The following is an 18,948-nucleotide window of genomic DNA, read 5'->3' on the forward strand; positions in this document are numbered from 1 at the left end:
AACGAAGGATTTCTAGCATCTATGTATCGTAATTTATGAATCTGTATGAATCTTTATCAATACTTTGGTATTAAATAATAATGGAGTATCATTCTTATTTAACAATGTTAACTCCGTCAATTATTGCCTTCTTTTATTTTTTTAAAATAAAGATATGTTTCATACTTTGTATATATACTGGTTGCCCGAGTCAGTTGCATTCGATGTATAACAGAACTTCATCAGCTTTTCACTGTAGGAAGCATTCATCGAAATTGACTTAATTTAAAGTCAAACATTAAACCTTAAAAATGAAAGAATTAATACCGGTATTTTTGACAATTTTCTCATTTAATCAATCGTCATTGTACTCAGAACGACACTTTTAACAAAAGGAAGTTGAGAAAGGGACGCAACTTAAAATTCTCGACTTTTCTCACCTGAGACTGACAGTCAGCGCTTCAATATTAGACCAATGGCAACCAGTTTTGAAAGGAATTTTTATTGATTGGGATTCAGTTTTCATTGCATGTTGCAATCGATGATCAGCGCTAGGTAACATCTTACCTGAGATATGCAGGGACATTTCGGAACAAGACCGTAACGGATTTTATCGATAACAATCGCTTGATTGGACTGGAGGTCCTGTAAACAACCTATACCAAATTGATTATCATAAGTCATGGGTCAACTTGTGATCAATATTAGGTGTTTATGTCAAAAGTGAGACGATATGGGAAGGGATGAAAGGTAAGAATCCTTTTTTTTTAGTTTTAGAAATTTTAATATTTATCGGGATGTGGTTAATTGATTATAACTTGATCTAATGTTTATATGACAAGGTAAGAAAAAATAAGGTATCATTATCGACGCCCATTCACGTGGATACTAACTAAACATCACCAACTTTATAGTCTTGTGACAATTGACAACGTGGTATTACTGTCCTACAACTAATTACTTTCTTTAGAAGTCTGTGTATTGTTGGAAAAATTCTGTTAAACATCAAGGTACCGATTTAGAGCCCGTTTGCTGATGGCTGATATGTACTTCATCAATTCAGACACTGACGGTCTATCTAGTCTTGTCAGTTATTCAGTGGCTATTTTGGGGCAAAATTAAGACCAACACGCCTTAGATAATTTTTTTTCTTGCATTTAAACAGGTATTTGTGTTATTCGTCCTTTGTTGGTTTGTATTACTGTAAGCCGACATAATCATGAAGACATTGACATCTGCTTTTTTATGTCTCTGTACCTGTCCTCGTGAATGCCACCTGTCAAAGACCACTACTGTCTGCCTCTTGTGTGTCACTCCACTTCATTGATTGCCGGTGCCCAGGAGCGAATTGTAACCGTCAGAGGAACAAATTTGCCGTTACACGGTTCACCGTTATTTATTTGAAAGATTTATCCACATAAAATATACCGAGTTGGATGTTATTTTTACGTGTCTTTGTAACAGCTGTATGAGATAATCATTATACCACTAAGGCGCTTTCAATTTCAGTTTCGAATGTCTCCATTTCTGCAGTATCTACATCGTATAAATAAATACATTTTACATATAACGTTACCTTTACTGGTTCACCGTTCATACCAGACCAACATGGGCAAATTCTCTCAGTTAATAGATTTTTATATTCATCAGAATTCTTTCTTGCATTTGTCCAAACATTAATTGCTTAAAAGACGCGCAGTTTCAAAGAATCGTAATTTTTTTTCAAATTCTGAAATGTACATTGCGCAGATTGGCAGCGGTCTTGTTTTGATGTTTCTTGTAGAAGTAGATCTTGTAAATGATCATCTGGAACAACGTTTAAAACATATTCCTCCTATAGGTAGATTTAACAGAGCTTTGTATTCAACACAGAGATGAAGCGTTCTCTTGAAACATGCAAAATTAGTAAAAACATCGAGCGATCGCTTCCAGGACAGACTCGGACATAAAAAAAGAACATTTTGCTGTATCAATTCTTCAAATAACACCAAACATTTAAAATGAAAACACACGATTTTTTGTGAAAAAAATGAAAAAAAAACAAAAAACAAACAAATGTAAGCTTACAGAATTTCAGGGAAATCATTGTTTCTTTTTTCTGAAAAGAAAATAGAAGATTAAACAAAATATGATTACAAAGGTGTAAATATGAGAATAACAGAGCACCTTGATTAATTACGTAACCTTGATATGTTCACGTGTGGTTAAATATTTATCTATACTGCGTACATATAAAAGGATACAGTGTACTTGCAAATCATGTTTTTCCATTTACTATAGTCAATGATTGTTGTAAGATTTTTTATTATCTGTATAGAATGTTATCCTAAAATCTTTTGATTGTTAAAAGGATTCTACACAATTATACCATTACGAATTTAAACCTTCCTCTTGAAAAGGAGATTTGTGAAGACAATTCCTATACTATCACATCAGTTAAAAGTTGGATTCCAATAATTGTAAACTTACATTTGTTTAAGTGCCCCTGATGTGAATCTATAGTGGCGTAATCGTAAGCTTTCGAATTCTTTGATTAATTTATCCTGTTACAGAAATATTTTAATTTGGGTATGATTTTTTTCCCTGTGAGAAGTCAGCAATGTGAAGTCAAAACTGACAAGCAACAGACAAATCTCAATGTAGGTCCCTCTGATATTTGATTTTTGAGAAACGAGATTTAGGCCTTCTTCTTTTTTTTCTTTTTTAAGAAGCAGCCTTTACGATGCACGTTTTATTTTTTGAAAACGCGTACGAGATAAATCCCGAACTTTAACCACTCTACCCGGATTCTGTCGTTATAAAGTTTTTTTGCCCCTCCTTATGATGCAATGAACTTGATGCAGTATCACCGCACGCTGTGTCAATATTGACTAGAGATAAAGGGTTACACAGTAGGCGGGATGAATGCCTGGTAGGTCTGTTTAATCTCTGCAAATTAACAAGCATTGACTTTTTTCTTTTAAATTTATTAGGTTCTAGTATATTCGAAGTGTGTAAGAAAATGACAATACGTGTGTCTTATTTAATAAACCAATCAAAGTGTAATACGTGGAATGTTATAGCGAACACTCTAATCAAACTGAGTTTACACGTTTACGTGCTTTTCCTTATTCGAACACACCTATGTAAGCATAAACAACGCTCCTTAAAAAACCGAAAACATTATAAGATTTGAAAATGCAATCAAAATTTGTATAAGTTAAAATATTACTAAACTTTTTATTTTAGATTTTTAAATTCAAATCAAAGATTAAGAATATAGTGTACTTTTATCAAAGGTGTTAAGATGCTTCCTGGAGACACTCGTAACTGCTTAACAATGCCATTACCTAAGGGTTTTTTTTCGTATAGCCAGTACACTAAGCATCCGTGGGATTTTGTCATTTTATCGTACTGTTTTATTGTGATTAATGTTTTCTAGATTTCCTTATTCATTCCCAAGTATAAACAGGATCCTTTCCCCCTTTCATTACTCAAAGTTTGCGTATCATAAATTCACGAAAATTAGTTTTCCTTGCGTAAACATGAATTTCGCTTAGTATACACCATTACTCTTCGAGTTTTTTCCCTCTAATTTTGTTTAATGAAGTGTTTATTGAATTATTCAATGTGGAAATGGTTCAGCACAGAAAATTCGATTTTTTTTTTTTTTAGTTTAAATCTTTTTAATTTTCTTACTGAACCATAAAAGCAAACAAGTAAACAGTATTTTCGTATCCGTTAATCTCAACACACCATTGCATGTAAATATTTCATTTATGTGTACATGGATTCCTACGTGAAAAACATTGTGACAAGGTCTAGGGAGTCAAGGGAGCTAGGCTGGGTGGTCAACAATTATAACAGATCCACTTTAATAGCTTTAGCCAAAAATTATTTACTAGCTAAGAAAACCCCCACATGTTTTAACTATAATATATAATTTTTATAAAGGCCTGTTCTTTTCCAGGAGATTTAAATAGTCTAAAAGTGGCCACAGCCACCTAGCCCTCCTAATTAGTGATATATACAATACAGTTCTATTGCATTTATATGAGAAATCAGATACATGTACGAACTAAACATGCACTTCTAACGGTTTTATCGAGTTTCAAAATAATGTAAAAAGGACAAGACAACGACCAATTTTTATTACAATGGAAGACAAATTCAACTGAATCAAGTAAAAGATTCAGTAAAATTAAAGATATCACACCAATTAAGATATACACATTCACATTGCATCGTATTCCTTAAAAGTGATACTGAAGATGAATTTGAACTTGAGATGTGTGTGTCTTAGGTAATCACATGGCAGCATTTATTATTTCCTACTTTCATCAAAAGCGAGGGACATTAATTTAGGTACGTCCGTCCGTCTATCTGTGTGTCTGTCATTCTTTTTTTAATATACTTAAGGACCCTCTTTACACTAAAGGAAAAGATTTTTTGGACATTGAGAAAATTATAGTGTGTAAAGGTGTAAATATTGAGTTTATTTATTACGTTTTCAACATAGGATACCTTGCATTTACCCCCTGGAAAAATGTTCAAAGACAATGAAGTACTGATGAAAAGAAATCACTGTTGTTAATTCAAATGGGCAAAAGACATGCAAATGAAGTGTTTAATCTATTCATCTACGTCTATTAAATGTTATGAATGCTTGAATTGATCACAAATGAAGTAATAAACTGTACATTTCAATTTATTTAATTTTTCTATTCGAGATCAAGGAGCAGATTACACTATCTGCAAAAAATACCACAAAATACGAACTCTTTCGTGTGCAGTGTATAGAGTGCTCTTAATAAGTTTCCGGCTATTTTCTTAAATAAGTTAAATTTCCTTTAAACTTTGCGATGAAATTTACTATCGTAACTCGTTATGACATAAAGAAGATTGATTTTGAGGTCAAAAGGTCAAAGAATTCATATATTGCATAAAATGGTTTCCAAAAAATACTTCAGTTTTCTTTGAGCTTTTGTAATGAAATCTAAGGTGACAAGTCTCTCTAACTTCAAAAACAACTTTTGATTATGAGGTCAGAGGTCAAACTTGTATATTGTTACAAACTGTTTCCGGAGTTACATTATAAAAAAAAATTGTCGTTTTATATGGAAGGGAATTACCGCCAAAAGTCTATTATCTTGCTTTTATTCTTATTCTGCCTACTTCTTTATTCTTTGTCATTATTGTAACTATATGTCACTTTATTGTTTTCATATTCATCTTTATTACATTTCATTTTGAACTTTTTTCATTCTTCATTTTGTCCTTACTTCTATGTTGCTTTATTCTTGTAAATTCGTTCTTCTTTCTTTCAAATTGATACAGTTTCTTTAATAAATAATTATGATTATCTCTATTACAAATGTAAATTCAGTCACGCAAACCATGAAGCACATTCAACGAAGACGAATACAAGAAGTATGAATTTAATGCGGCATTATAACGATAGGTGGCAGGGTGTTCGCGGAGAGTGTTGGTAAAATTAGGTACACAAACCCGGGCCGAGGTTAATCGAGATTTTCCAATTTTCTGCCTTAATACTTTATCAATCGAACCCAAATTTTCAAATGATGTATGTTATAGGTTCAGGAATGTACCCGGTGTTGTTCCTCCTGACGGCTGACTAGATGGTAAGACTTCCCCCGGAGGACTAGCTATATAGTGAGACATCTCCAGGGGAAGTCTCACTGTATAACCAGTCTTCCGTGGGGAAGTCTCACTATATAGTCAGTCTTCCCCCTTCATAGCGAAACTTTCCCCTTTAATTTAGTTTCCGAATATTTTTTTTTTTATTGTAAAACAATGTTTATATACTAACGTTTTCAGTGTTTGGATGAAAGTTCTCCGTCCTATATGAATGAATAAATAAATAAATATATGAATAAATAATTAAAACATTTTAATAGTTATAATTAAAACATTAATTTAACCATGCAGGTAAACATAAGTAAACTGCACGTTTCTACGGGGTAATGGCCTCTTTACTGTTAAATTAATTGTGTCTAAATTTTCTTTTGTTAAGAATCGTCTCGGAACAATACAATGATCTGTGCACTGTGAACAGTGCACGATAAATTTTTAATGCACACTTTAATATTGATTCATTTGAAACTATATATATCTTTTTTTTTATATACAAGATCATTACCTAAATATGCAATATATACATCGTCGATGTAAATAAAATCCAAACCAAACACGGAAGGGGAAGTCTCACTATGGTCGTTTAGGGCTGAAGGCTCACTATATAGTCATTGCCCCCCTCCCGGAGGGGAAGTCTCACTATATAGCCAGGCTTCCGGGGAAAGACTCACTATGGAGGAAGTCTCACTATATGACACCGGTAGCAAGGGGAGGGGGGGGGGGGGGCTGGCCACCAAACATTTTTCTAGTCATAACTTTTTACTACTGAAATTGTTCAATGAAAGTCTGGTTGCCCCCTCCCCCCCCCACCTTTTGTTGCAGTATAGTCAAATAAGGGTCATGTACGTAGTGATGTATGAGTAAAATTTGGTTCTGAAAGAAGTTGGACCCCCTTCCCTCCCAAATGAAATTTTCGAGTTACAAGAATTTTCCTCTTCTTTGGGTTTTTTCCTCATTGTCTGTTTGTTTGGTTTGTTTGTTTTTTTTTTTTTTTGCTTGTCAAGTTTTAGGTAAGACTTTTTTTCTCTGGCTGCCCCTTTCAAAAACAATGCTACGTCTCTAAGTTTTATCAGTTTCGCTGTAAAAATTGCCAATATTTATATTCATGTATTTCTATTTTGAAAATCTCAATATTCTAGATTATTTTTTGCGATTTTTGATTTCCAATTTGCTAAGATGGGTAGGCAATATCAAGCCGACATTTTACGTATTTTTTCCAAAAGAGACATTGACAAAATAATTTTTTGAGTTATTCTGATGTCAAACACTGTGTGCTTACTAGAGATATTTATTTCTTTATTGAAAAGTGCTATTTCTATACAAAAAATTGATACATATATTTTCATAAAAACCGGGGGAAGTTTCTATAGTCTGCCCTGGTCTAAGCCTGGTTCCGGCCACGCCTACCCATGATGTTCCGCACTACTTTGCAGAGCATTATGGGTTGGCCGAAATAAGATTAGCCCCGGTCCCAAGAATCACGCGACTGCGCATGAACAGTTATTATCCTGAAATAAAGAAATGCCAGTTCAGTGGAAGAATATATACTATAGGGGTCCTGAAAAACAACTCAAGTTATAAGGGTATACTAGTATTTATCAAAATATTTATTTTTTTTTTATATCAATAAAACTGAAATTCAATCATCCGACAAATAACTTGAATAGAGTTATATTTTTCAGATGACTGAAAATACACAATTATTTTGGAGTTTTCATCATTTATTCGGTTTTAATGACCCATATTTTCTTAAAACTTGTTATTAAAAGCAACAAAAGCACATTTGAAAGAAGAAATGCTTATAAATAATTAAAATATAATGTTTAACATCAGAATAATTTATAAATTTATTAGCTTTTTGTCAAAAAACACGAAAAATGTCAGTTTGATACTGCCTTCCCATTTTACCAACTTGGAAATCAAATATCTTCGAGAAAATCTAAAAAAAAAAAAAAAAAATTGAGCATTTCGGGGCAATTTTACCGCGTATACAAATAAACCTATAACTAACAGAACTTGAAAATTTGGGTTCGATTGATAAAGTATTAAGGCAGAAAATTGGAAAATCTCGATTAACCTCGGCCCGGGTTTGTGTACCAAATTTTACCAACACTCTCCGCGAACACCCTGCCACCTAGCGTTATAATGCCGCATTAAATTCACACTACTTGTATTCGTCTTCGTTGAATGTGCTTCATGGTTTGCGTGACTGAATTTACACTTGTAATAAAGATGATCATAATTATTTACTAAAGAAACTGTATCAATTTGAAAGAAAGAAGAACGAATTAACAAGAATAAAGCAACATAGAAATAAGGACAAATTAAAGAATAAAAAAAATTCAAAGTGAAATGTAATAAAGACGAATATGAAAACAATAAAGTGACATATAGTTACAATAATGACAAAGAATAAAGAAGTAGGCAGAATAAAAATAAAAGCAAGATAAATAGACTTTTGGCGGTAATTCCCTTCCATAGTTTTAAGCGGAAGACATAAATTCTTTCTTTAGTATCTTTGACATATTAACATAATGCAGACTTCTGGTTCTTTAGGCATATATGTATAATTTATTTTGTAGTTGTATTGTAAATTCCATCTTTTTAGAAGTCTTACACTGGTAGCCTTATCTGTTTCTTCAGAAGAAAAACTGAATTTTTTCCATACTTGTTATTTTCTTCAGAAAATGAGATATTTAGATATATCTAGCAAGGACGTCGACATTACACACAACATTAAAAAACTTCTAATCAGCCTGCTTTTCTTGTTAAACAATATTATTTTCGTATATTATGTTAACATTTTGGACTACCATCATCTGATGTTTTTGTTTACAGCACAAACTGTATGGAGGCCCACGCCTTTCTGAATGGCCTGTGCATGGAATGTTACGTCACTTTGCTGACCATTCTGGATATCCTCTGTATCACCACAGAACTTGTCATCAGACTAGGAATAATTAAAGGTATCTACTTTTTTTTTTTTTTTTTTTTTTTTTTTTTAAATTCTGATGATACTTGGTCGATGGTGTGAACATACAAACATTTGACACGAAATAAGAGCCGTGCGTTACCTTTCTCCATATATAATATTCATGAGTTGAAACCATATGCAAATTATGACAATAATGGACTGTTCGTATCCAACCGGGTGGCGTTATCTTTCATCGGATCACATTTTCAGAATGTTTTGTTGTTTATTAAAGCTTGGTCCAGTGGGAATAATTTGCACATGTTAGAGTTGACGACGTGGCTACAGAAGTCAATATCATCAAATGACGTTCAATCTTTGGGAACATTTTAAGGGTGAAGGCTTGTCAACAAATAAACAATATTGTAGGGATGCAAATGTATTCTGCTTTGGAATACTTAGAATTTCATCAGCAGGGTGTCGTTGTGGATTTTAAAGAATTTGGGGAAACTGAGAAAAAAAATTGAACTTGGTGAGGCAATCCCAGATATTCTAAAACCAATAGCAGATTTTTTTTTTATTTTCTTGTTTTACAAACCTTATTTACTTGACTTTTTAAAAGAAACTTAGAAAACAACTATTAGACGTAAATAGAATAATTAATACTCTTAATTATCATTCTTGATTTGCCAGTCGTCTTTAAAGTCATATATGGCGTATTTTTGATAAGTTCAGACTAACTAAAATTAAAAAGATCTTTCTATTTGTTTAATTACCTTATATAAAGCTAGGACTTTCCTGTAAATTACACAATTTAAATCAATCGCATTTCATAGATATTAGAAATTTAAAACAATTTAACCGATTTATTTACCGACTCCGCATTTAAATATCAGACACAGGTTAAAGTCAATTTACTATAGAAACGTGGGATTATTCAATTTCAAAATCGGTGAAAATTTTAATTTGAACGTTAATAACAAATATCATGGTCATCTACACTCAATCTGGCATTTTTATTTTTTAGCTTAGATACGCCATATATAGCTTTAAAACTCGATCCGTACGTGGCTTCAAGTAAAAACTAAATGATAACAGAAGCGTAGGGAATAATGACATAAAAGAGTGCACACAATACTGAATACATGTATTTAATCTAAATATCAAACATAATTGATCAGAAGATTTTGTGATTTTTATGTCAAAAAGAGACGGCTTACATAATAAAATAATTAAATTTTACGTAATCGTAAATGGTAAAGAAAATGTCACATTTCCTCCAGATCAGAAGACATAGTCATTGGGTAAATGAAAATGTTTCATTAAAAGAGTGATATTGGTCAGAAAAATGGTGATTAAATGTGTACTACTTTACATGTAAAGTTGTAGAAAGCAAGTAATAATTTTACGTTTGAATAAATTCTAGAAATGCATTTGAGATCACATACCACTAAATTTTCAGGTATATCTCAAATATGTGAGCAAGTAAATATTCCTCAGAAATTGCAGTATTTCATCTTCGTCTTTAGCAAAACGGTTCATATACATTATACATGTATTTAATGAAGAGTCTTGCGACGATTTTTGAGATGTTGACAACTAGCTAAGAAAGTGCAAAATTTCTTACTACGTGTAAAGTGTATAGTCTAACATTTGAGATTTATTTTGGTGTGCGTGTAATCGTGTATCGTTGAGCATTAGTGATTGGTTTGAGCACCTTATATAATAAGAATATCCTTAAGTCATATCTTTGCCAACTGAAACTTAGAACAAACTTATCAATGTCAACAGATCCGCACTCCGATCCTACAGAAAGCCCTTTGGCGTCCAGCCTAAATGTGACCAATGAAACCTACAATCCGGATCCAGGCGGAACCTGTCAACAATGCTCCATGGAAACCTCTCTGGATGTTGCGCACTGCGTTGCGCATTACTCCAGTGTTACTATTGCATGTGTATTCATGATTGAGGTGAGTAATTTTAAATGATGATCTGAAAAGTTGTAATTTTCGTATATTTAAAAGAGTGTCAATTACGAAAATTGCCTATTAGTAACTTAGACTTAGGCTATTCAAGTAAGAGTACTGTGTTCTATTCTTCTCCAAGTTACAATTCAGTTATGGACATTGTCATGGAGTAAGTTAAATGAAGCATTCCACTCATTCAATTGAGAGGAGTATTCCAGTTTGCAATGTTTTATTGGTACGTACTGGCAGTCGGGATTGATTAATCGAGTATTCGAGAAGGGATTGGTTTAACCTAATATTCCAGTCGGGATCGTTTCAGCCGAGTATTCAAGTCTGGATTAATTTAACCGAACATTCCATCTAGATGATTTTGAATCTTATTTAGTCTGGATTGCTTTAATCTTTAACACTGTATTTCAGTCTGGATTAATTTAACCTAATAATACATTCTAGATTGAATTAACCGAATTTTTCAGTATGTTGAATATTTTTTGTAGATTGTTTGAGTCTGTATGGATTTTAAGAAAATTGAATATCCATTGAAACCTTTTAAGTTGTCTCTTGTTCCATGAACAACTGATAATTAACGTGCTAGGATCTCAGAAATGCTAGTCTTTATGCTACATAATTCTAAATGACTAATCATTTGAGTCAGGGTATGATATCACAAGACTTTGAATCTGATCCATAATGTTTTACTCCTGCAAATGGATTTGACCCAGTTCCACCGACATCATACATATCTTCTTTTAATTGGCGATTTTTTTTTTTAAATTGCTTTTATCAACTCACCGAGGTTGCAAAATGAACATTGCACTGTCTCATCATTTTCCAGATTCTATAGTGCATGATGTAAGATCATTTAATTACTCAATTATTTTAAACTACTCAAACATTTCGTAGTTACTGTGATACAATTTTGAGGAATTTAACTCAATGATAATAAAAAAAAATCAAATTTAAAAAGAGTTTGCTATTTAAATATTCGAAGACAAAAAGATAGGTATGATAATTTATCTTTTAAAATGAAATGTATAAAATTCTAGGGCGAAAGGAGGGGGAGGGGTGTGAATACTGTAGTGTAGAGAACTAAATAATGTTTTTTTCTTTCACATAAAGGTAGTGGCACGAGTTGTTGCCGGGTGTCCAGGCTGTTGGAAAGATTTTCTTAACGTAAGTTCCTTTTTTTCATCTAGCTGTCCAGATGAAAGGAAAAAATGCTTAATTAATGCGAAATACAGCAATTCAAAGTACCCAAACTTTGGAACTATATATGTTCTGAGTTTAATTTTTTCTCCCTAGTAATCTAGATAGGAAATTGTGCTCAGATAAACCAAACTATTCAATATTTCCGGTTTTTTGGAGCTGTGTGTTTGGGTGGCATTTGATACAAGATACATTGGACATAAACACAACAATATAAATACATACAAAAGTGAGGAAAGTCTTGTTTTAAGGCACCACGTACGGCCATTTACAAGGTATCGGTGGTCAAACTGGGCGAGGCCCGTCCGTCAGACAGAGTTTATTACAGATAATAAACATAGTAAAGGGCAATAAAACGATAATGCCCAAAAAACAATACATAACTTACGTTGAGACATTTATTGTTATCGGATTTCAGTGTTCAGGCAATCAATAATAGAGATTTATTTTAAAGGCTATCAAATTTTATTAATGAGTTTGATTACAAAAATGTATACTAGTATGTATTTGAATGTTTAGAAGCATGTTGAAGGGCTTCATCATCTTTATATATTCATTCATATCACTCTAGTTATCATCAAATGACGTTTCTTCTTCACTTGTATCTAGTTTCAGATAGGAAAGAATGAAAATTATGAAATATATATATATATATATATATATATATATATATATATATATATATATATATATATATATATATATATATATGCTGTACTAAGAATTTATCCATGCGGAATACTGAATGGAACTGATCGTAGACCAATGAAAAGCTATACCTCAATCCTTTAGTACATGTACATGTAGTTTCAGATAAATTTGCTCTAATGGACAGTCAACCGTTGTACATTTTATCACAAAATGTCTGAAGGGTAAAAAAGAAGAATTCAACCTAATATAATTGCTTCCTGCTCTGAGAAAAATGAACTTTAAGTAGTAGACTTTATCATTTTAAAATTTGTGTAATTTTTTCAGATTTATATTCGTATCGTTTATTTTCAGGTATTTGACGGTTTTGTTGTACTATCTGTCTGTACCATGGAAGTTTTGTTTACCGTATTTTGGAATGACGTCATCTGTTACCATGTGGCGGTAGAGGCAGCCACTTATGTGGTGGCCCTTCGCTTTCTCCGAATTCCAAGAGCTTGTAGTGGTAAGGATATGCTGTAATTTATCATAATTGATAAAAACTTATCTCTAAAAATCACTGGCTTTGTAGACAGAAATCTTTATCCTGTATTTCTTTATACGGGTGAAATACATGTACATGTATTATATCTTTTTATTTAGTTCGAAAGAGAATATATGCAGAGCGATTAGAAAACGAGATGCACTATCTGAGAAAGGCAAAATCTAAATCGGAAGAGCACTCAAGGGAGCTGGCCACAAAACTAAAACGCCAGCAGGTAAATATCCGTTGTGAAGTTGTCGATACAATGCATTTACTGAAAAGGGTACAACCTGGGTTGTTTTTGTTATTCACAATGTTGCATTAAATTTAACTCAGATAGCTGTACATTTTATTTTCAGAGAGAAATACTAGAATTACAAAACCGGCTATCATCGGCATCGATGGGTTTTTCAAATGAAAATATATCATCTATATCAACCAGCGATTTAAGTATGAATTTTCTGGTCATCTTCATTTGTAGCGTTTTAGACGTGTGAAAATGTCTATAATCAACAAACTAATGCATCGATTTCCGAATAATTGTTTTCTTTTTGATAAAAAAATGTTTTAATTTCCCTTGTTGTGAAAGGTACTCCTCAGATAAGTAATGGAACCTTACCCAACGGGTTTCATACCACTACACTTGATGAGCTAGATTCTGTGACGTCATCAATTACTGCTGCCAAACAAGCTGACCTTACAGATACCAAAGAAAATGGCCCAAAGGAATCGGCCTCAAGAGAGAGTAGTGTGCAATATAATTCCCTTCTCAGTGAAATTAACTCAAAACGAGATGAAATTCACAAAAAGAGTCTCAAATTAAAACCGGGTCACTCCCGAAACACTTCTCCAAAGAAAGAGGCAAATGATCACGAAGTGATCTACTCCAACGCACATGAGACTACTTACATGAACACTTCCGGTATGTATGATGGTAGTGGCGGGACTTATCATGAGAATAATGCAACTGACATTGTGTTCCATTTGGACAAAATCATTCGTGACAATCAGTCGAATGGCACAGCATCCGCCATCAGGGATTCTGCGCAGTCCGCACAATCTGTGGAAACGGATGATGATGAAGCACTCCTTATAAAAAGTGAGAGTCATACAGAATTTCCATCGGATATTTGTATTGTTTTGGTGTATTCAATTCCAGTTATACGCGAATAATGATAATTGAAAACACCAGAAAAAGACATGTATCCTGTATACAGTTTTAGGCTTGTTTAACATGACCATATTCTTGTCTTTTGCAATTGGACAAACTTTTTTCCTATCGTTTTTTTCAGGAAGTTATGGTGCTAAGTCTGGTTCCCATGTTCGAGCCTCGTTTGCAGGAAGAGAGAATAAAGCATTTAGTCACGGAGAGAAGACTAGGGCTTCATTTACTGCCCGCGAAAGTAGAGCCAATTTTCATCCGGGATCAGAGGTTAACGAAATGGTCAAAATGAGAAATCTAGAAGTAATGGCTGAATATGAGGGAACAAGGACGTATCGTAGTGCTGTAAGTTTTGTTTCCACTTTAACAGGTCATAACTTATGAAGAGGTGGATCTAGAATTGTCATTGTTGTGCAGGAAATGACAACAAATACAAGAAGAGCTCAATTTATATTGAAAAAATTATTATACACCATCAGATTTACTTCGTTTTTGTACTCTGAACGATATAGTTCTTTCATTTAGTCTTTTCGGATATTAACGGTCATTTAGGGGTCTAATGGGTGCGCTCCCTTTCTACAAGTACAGCAGAAGTGAATTATAACCTGGGAAAGGTAAATATATTGTGCGTTAATATGCCTGAACATATTTGTTTATTCTTGCATCTTTCTTATTTCAGGAGGGCATTCCACTTACAGACCTTTAGATTTTATAGAATTTTGCCTGCTGGAACAGGAAGCTTGGAAGGCATGTATTTATCATACTTATTGTAAAAACCAATCCAAAACCTGTCTCTGATTAATTTCCTTTTTTTATTACATGTACATTTGTTCATCACTTCCTATTTAGGAAATATATCAGTAGTGCAATAACGATGTTTTTTTTTTTTTTTTTTTTTTTTTTTTTTTTAAATTTGAGATTAGGTGAAAGTGTTGTCATACATATATTGTTAATTTTCAAACTACCGGATTGTAATAAGTACAGAATAAATTTATTACTATTTATGCAGCAATTTCAAAAGAACATGGAGGAATAAGTCGAGAAAAAGGCCCATGGCTGGACAAATAATTAATAGGTTTAAAAAAAATTATCAATGACGAAATTTTCTTGGATGATACTATATGTAGTTCAAATCAATATAAACACATGCATGTATACGCTCTGTAAAATCATACAGTATGTGCAATCTCAACAGTGTTGGAAGTATTAATATGTAAACTAGTATGTACACACCGAATTTGGCAAAATTGATAATTTTTGCAAACTACATACAGGGTGTTTCAGAAAACCTGCAACCATTTTGATTGGTTACATTTTACTCGTGTTTCATCCAATAGCATCCACCAACATGTAAAATTAAAAAGCACAATTTCAAAATCTATTCCTGTTAAAATGAAATTAATCCGGCAAATAGATAATGAGTTACGAAATAATAAAGAAAGCCTTTAAAAATACATCTAGTTACAAAATATGTTTAAAATGACGTCATTTTGCTGGATGAATAAATGTAATCGATGCAGGAAATTTCTCATAACCATAACTAGTGCACAAAATTTGTTTGTTTTGAACCTTGATTAATTTTTTTTTTACTATTTAGAGTTCATGTGTTGTGATGGGGTGTATTTTATAAACTTTGACCTTTAAAATTTAATGTCCCCAGAGGTAAAATCAAGGGGGATAAGTCAGGTGAATGTGAGGAAATCAAATGGTTGCATGTTTTCTGAAACACCCTGTACTAGTATTTATCACAATTTTTCCTTATGAATGGTTTCTCAATTCATTTTTTAAAAGAATATCTTCTAAATCTGAGTTATAATGTAACCAAGATATAAAAAGAGGACACGCTAAGCTTGAAAAGTACTCGTTTATAGCAATGAAATTCGTATTTTCAGTGGTCAATTGCAAAGTAATGATCTGATTGGGAAAAACTGATAAGTAAGGTTCTATTTAAAGTTTGATCCTAGCATGAACCGCTAATGCATTTCCATTCCTTTTCCATAGCGTTATGTTTCGCCGAATTGACCTATAGAATTATTATTTTGTACAACTATGTACACATTAATGATAAAAGCATTGCGTTCAATTACATGTAATACTACATTCAAATATTAAATTCGATATTTATTCGATTAAGGCATTTAATACGCCTTATTCATCCATGTGCTTTACAATTTTCTTCCCATTTCTATAATTTAAGATTGCTTGTATCGTTTTTATTCATATTTTACACCATGTCTTTCGTAATAAATATACATGTAATGTCATTAAAAACTTCATGAACCCATATGATTGATTAATTAATTAAGCAATGCGTAAAATTTATCCTGATTGTAACCGAGAATAATGCAATACTTGGCATTGCTGAAATGCGGGTCGTTTTGCGATGCTTCATCCTTGGAAATATATAGTCTGTGATTTTATTTTAATAAATTAATATCAATATACGTCAAATGTTGATATTTTATCTCTGTTGGTGTATTTAACCTTCACATCTTTCCTTTCAAATGTATTTATCCATAAAATATGAGTGTAACCTGCTTAGAATTTAAAATATTGTGTAAACATGAACATGTAGAGTCACTTAAATAATTTTATTCGTTATAAGCTTTCATATTTTTGTATTATTGTATTTACTATATGCGATATATACATATTGATGTATTTTTATGGTTATATTCGTTGAAAATTGTTTTGTTTTCTAAATAATTTATGTGACAATAAAATGTTATCCAAATGATGTCTTATAAATAGGATTAACTGAAAAGGGCAAGTCAACCTTGTCCAAAACTGAATGAAGTATACATCTGTTAATTACTAAGACAGGCTTCCATTATTTTTTCATTATTTTTTTTTTAATTGTTAGGACCCACAGGAGTTGGTTGCCATCATTTTTTTTTACGAAGACGCACATGACTTGAAATTTATTTCCTTTATGCAAATTAGTTCATTAGTTTAACTAGGAAGGTAGTGCATGCTTCGTATTTTGAGAACGTTATCATCTATAAATGTTAGGTTCATATTATATAAATATTGCATGTAGTTGAGTGTAACATTGAAAATTTTGCGCCTCGGTTGACAATGGTTTTCTTGGGGTGAAAATTTTCAATGTTACACTCAACTACATGCAATATTAATTATACTGAATGTTTCATACAAATACATATTACAGTTAACCTTGCGCGCATAAATTCTGTGCAGTTAATATTTTTAGGAATAAAACCCGTCATCAAGCAATGTTGACTGTTGCTACGCTGAAGGGCGTGGCTTCATTATTGAGCGGGTAATATGTAATATTAAAAATGTGTCTCGACCAATCAGATTCAACTAATTTATATGAAAGTATAATATACAGTATTAACTCCAGCAGAAGGTGGTAAAGCACTAAATATGAAATAATGATTCATATAAACCTGGATTTTTCAACGAAGAATACTATGCTACAAAGAAGAATATGTACCCTTAATAAGTTATCTGTTTGATAAAATGTAGGTTACTTTACAACATTTTAGATTTTAAAAAAAATAGCTGTATAACTGAAAATATAAAATGTGTTGTACAGAAAAAAGCCAGACTTGGATGGACAAGCGATTTTCTGTATATCTAATACTTGGTTGATGCTTATTTATTAACGAATTATACACACATGCAGAAGAAAGAAAAAAAATACTTCTGCAACCCAGATTTTCCTTGATGTCATGAAAAACATGGATATCACAAAGAACAACCACGAAACTAAAGCATATATTCAATATTGAAGGCGCCTCTAGCCTATATAACAATAAGGCTACATGTATGTAAGAAATGATATCTCTCAGAAATACTCTACAAGTCAACTGACTTTATGCTTTTTTTTTCTCCTGGATCAAACATTTTCAAATATTTTTCACACTTTTTTACATCCTATTGTTTAAAAAAAAAAATCTGCAACAATGCATTGTACATGTATTAAACCACAGCGATAATGATGATAACCATGGGCGGATATTTTAGTGATTAAAATTATATAGAAAAGTAACCAAAAAATAACACACACCCCGAAAACATGGACACCTGGTAAAATGGTAAAAAGAGTCACATGAGGAAATCGATTTGCTCTACACCCTCCCCTCTTCCAAAATAGTTGTTTCAAGTTTGGAGAAGTTGTATACTTTTTTTAAAAAAAGAAATCTCCTTTGGCCTGTCAAAAAATTTTTCGAGTCTTCTGTCGGGAATTAGCGTGGAACCCCCGCCCCCCGAAAAAAATCCTGAATCCGTAGCATGATAACAAACTGCCAATCTGATTAAAATCAGCTGTTCTGATACGCTACCGCTTACGAACATCGTTCGTAAGCGGTAGCGTATCAGAACAGCTGATTTTAATCAGATTGACAAACTGCATACTCTTTTTTTTTTTTTTTTTTTTTTTTTTGCATAATATTGTTTGTTAATGGAACTATGCACTGAGTTGAAATTCTACTTCAGTTGTCCGTTCTTTTGTCAATTTAGGCTGTTAAATTCGGATTAGTTACATTTTTCAGGCCCGTAGGAAGCAATTTCAGTTGGGGGGGGGGGGGCACACAAACATTTTTCAGTTGACGGTTGAGGGGGCACTGACAAGCAAAAAAAAAAAAAAGGTCATCAGCTACCCAAAATTCCTTGACAAGCAAAAAAAAAAAAAAAAAGTTCATCAGACGTTTTTATTGAGGGGGCACAACTTTCAAGCATATAGTATCTATGTTTACTATAGTAATCTATATATCGGCGAAATTATTGGGGGGGGGGTGGAAGAAGCCCCCCCCCCCGGTTCCTACGGCCATGTTTTGACGGACCTTCCTCAAATTTACAGGGAGGATTTGCGGCAAAAGTAAAAATTTTACATAGCATATTATATTATAACACTGATACCTTAAGGATTTTTGAGGGACAATCTTTATTATAT

At 32.6% G+C, this 18,948-nt stretch overlaps 1 protein-coding gene across 1 annotated transcript; it reads left to right on the top strand.

Annotated features, from left to right (window-relative positions):
* Positions 1–452: 452 nt before the first annotated feature.
* On the top strand, positions 453–16,201 carry LOC133172247 (uncharacterized). Its single transcript, XM_061307099.1, has 10 exons — positions 453–729; positions 8,452–8,579; positions 10,316–10,494; positions 11,611–11,664; positions 12,700–12,850; positions 12,988–13,103; positions 13,228–13,318; positions 13,458–13,967; positions 14,161–14,375; positions 14,710–16,201. Exons 1-10 carry the CDS (start codon positions 713–715, stop codon positions 14,734–14,736), a joined length of 1,488 nt encoding a protein of 495 aa, XP_061163083.1. The 5' UTR covers positions 453–712; the 3' UTR covers positions 14,737–16,201.
* The last annotated feature ends 2,747 nt before the right edge of the window (positions 16,202–18,948 follow it).

This window comes from Saccostrea echinata, unplaced genomic scaffold (assembly GCF_033153115.1).
Source record: "Saccostrea echinata isolate AGI-Se365-2 ecotype Australia unplaced genomic scaffold, CSIRO_AGI_Sech_v1 ptg000002l, whole genome shotgun sequence".
NCBI classification, from domain to species: domain Eukaryota; kingdom Metazoa; phylum Mollusca; class Bivalvia; order Ostreida; family Ostreidae; genus Saccostrea; species Saccostrea echinata.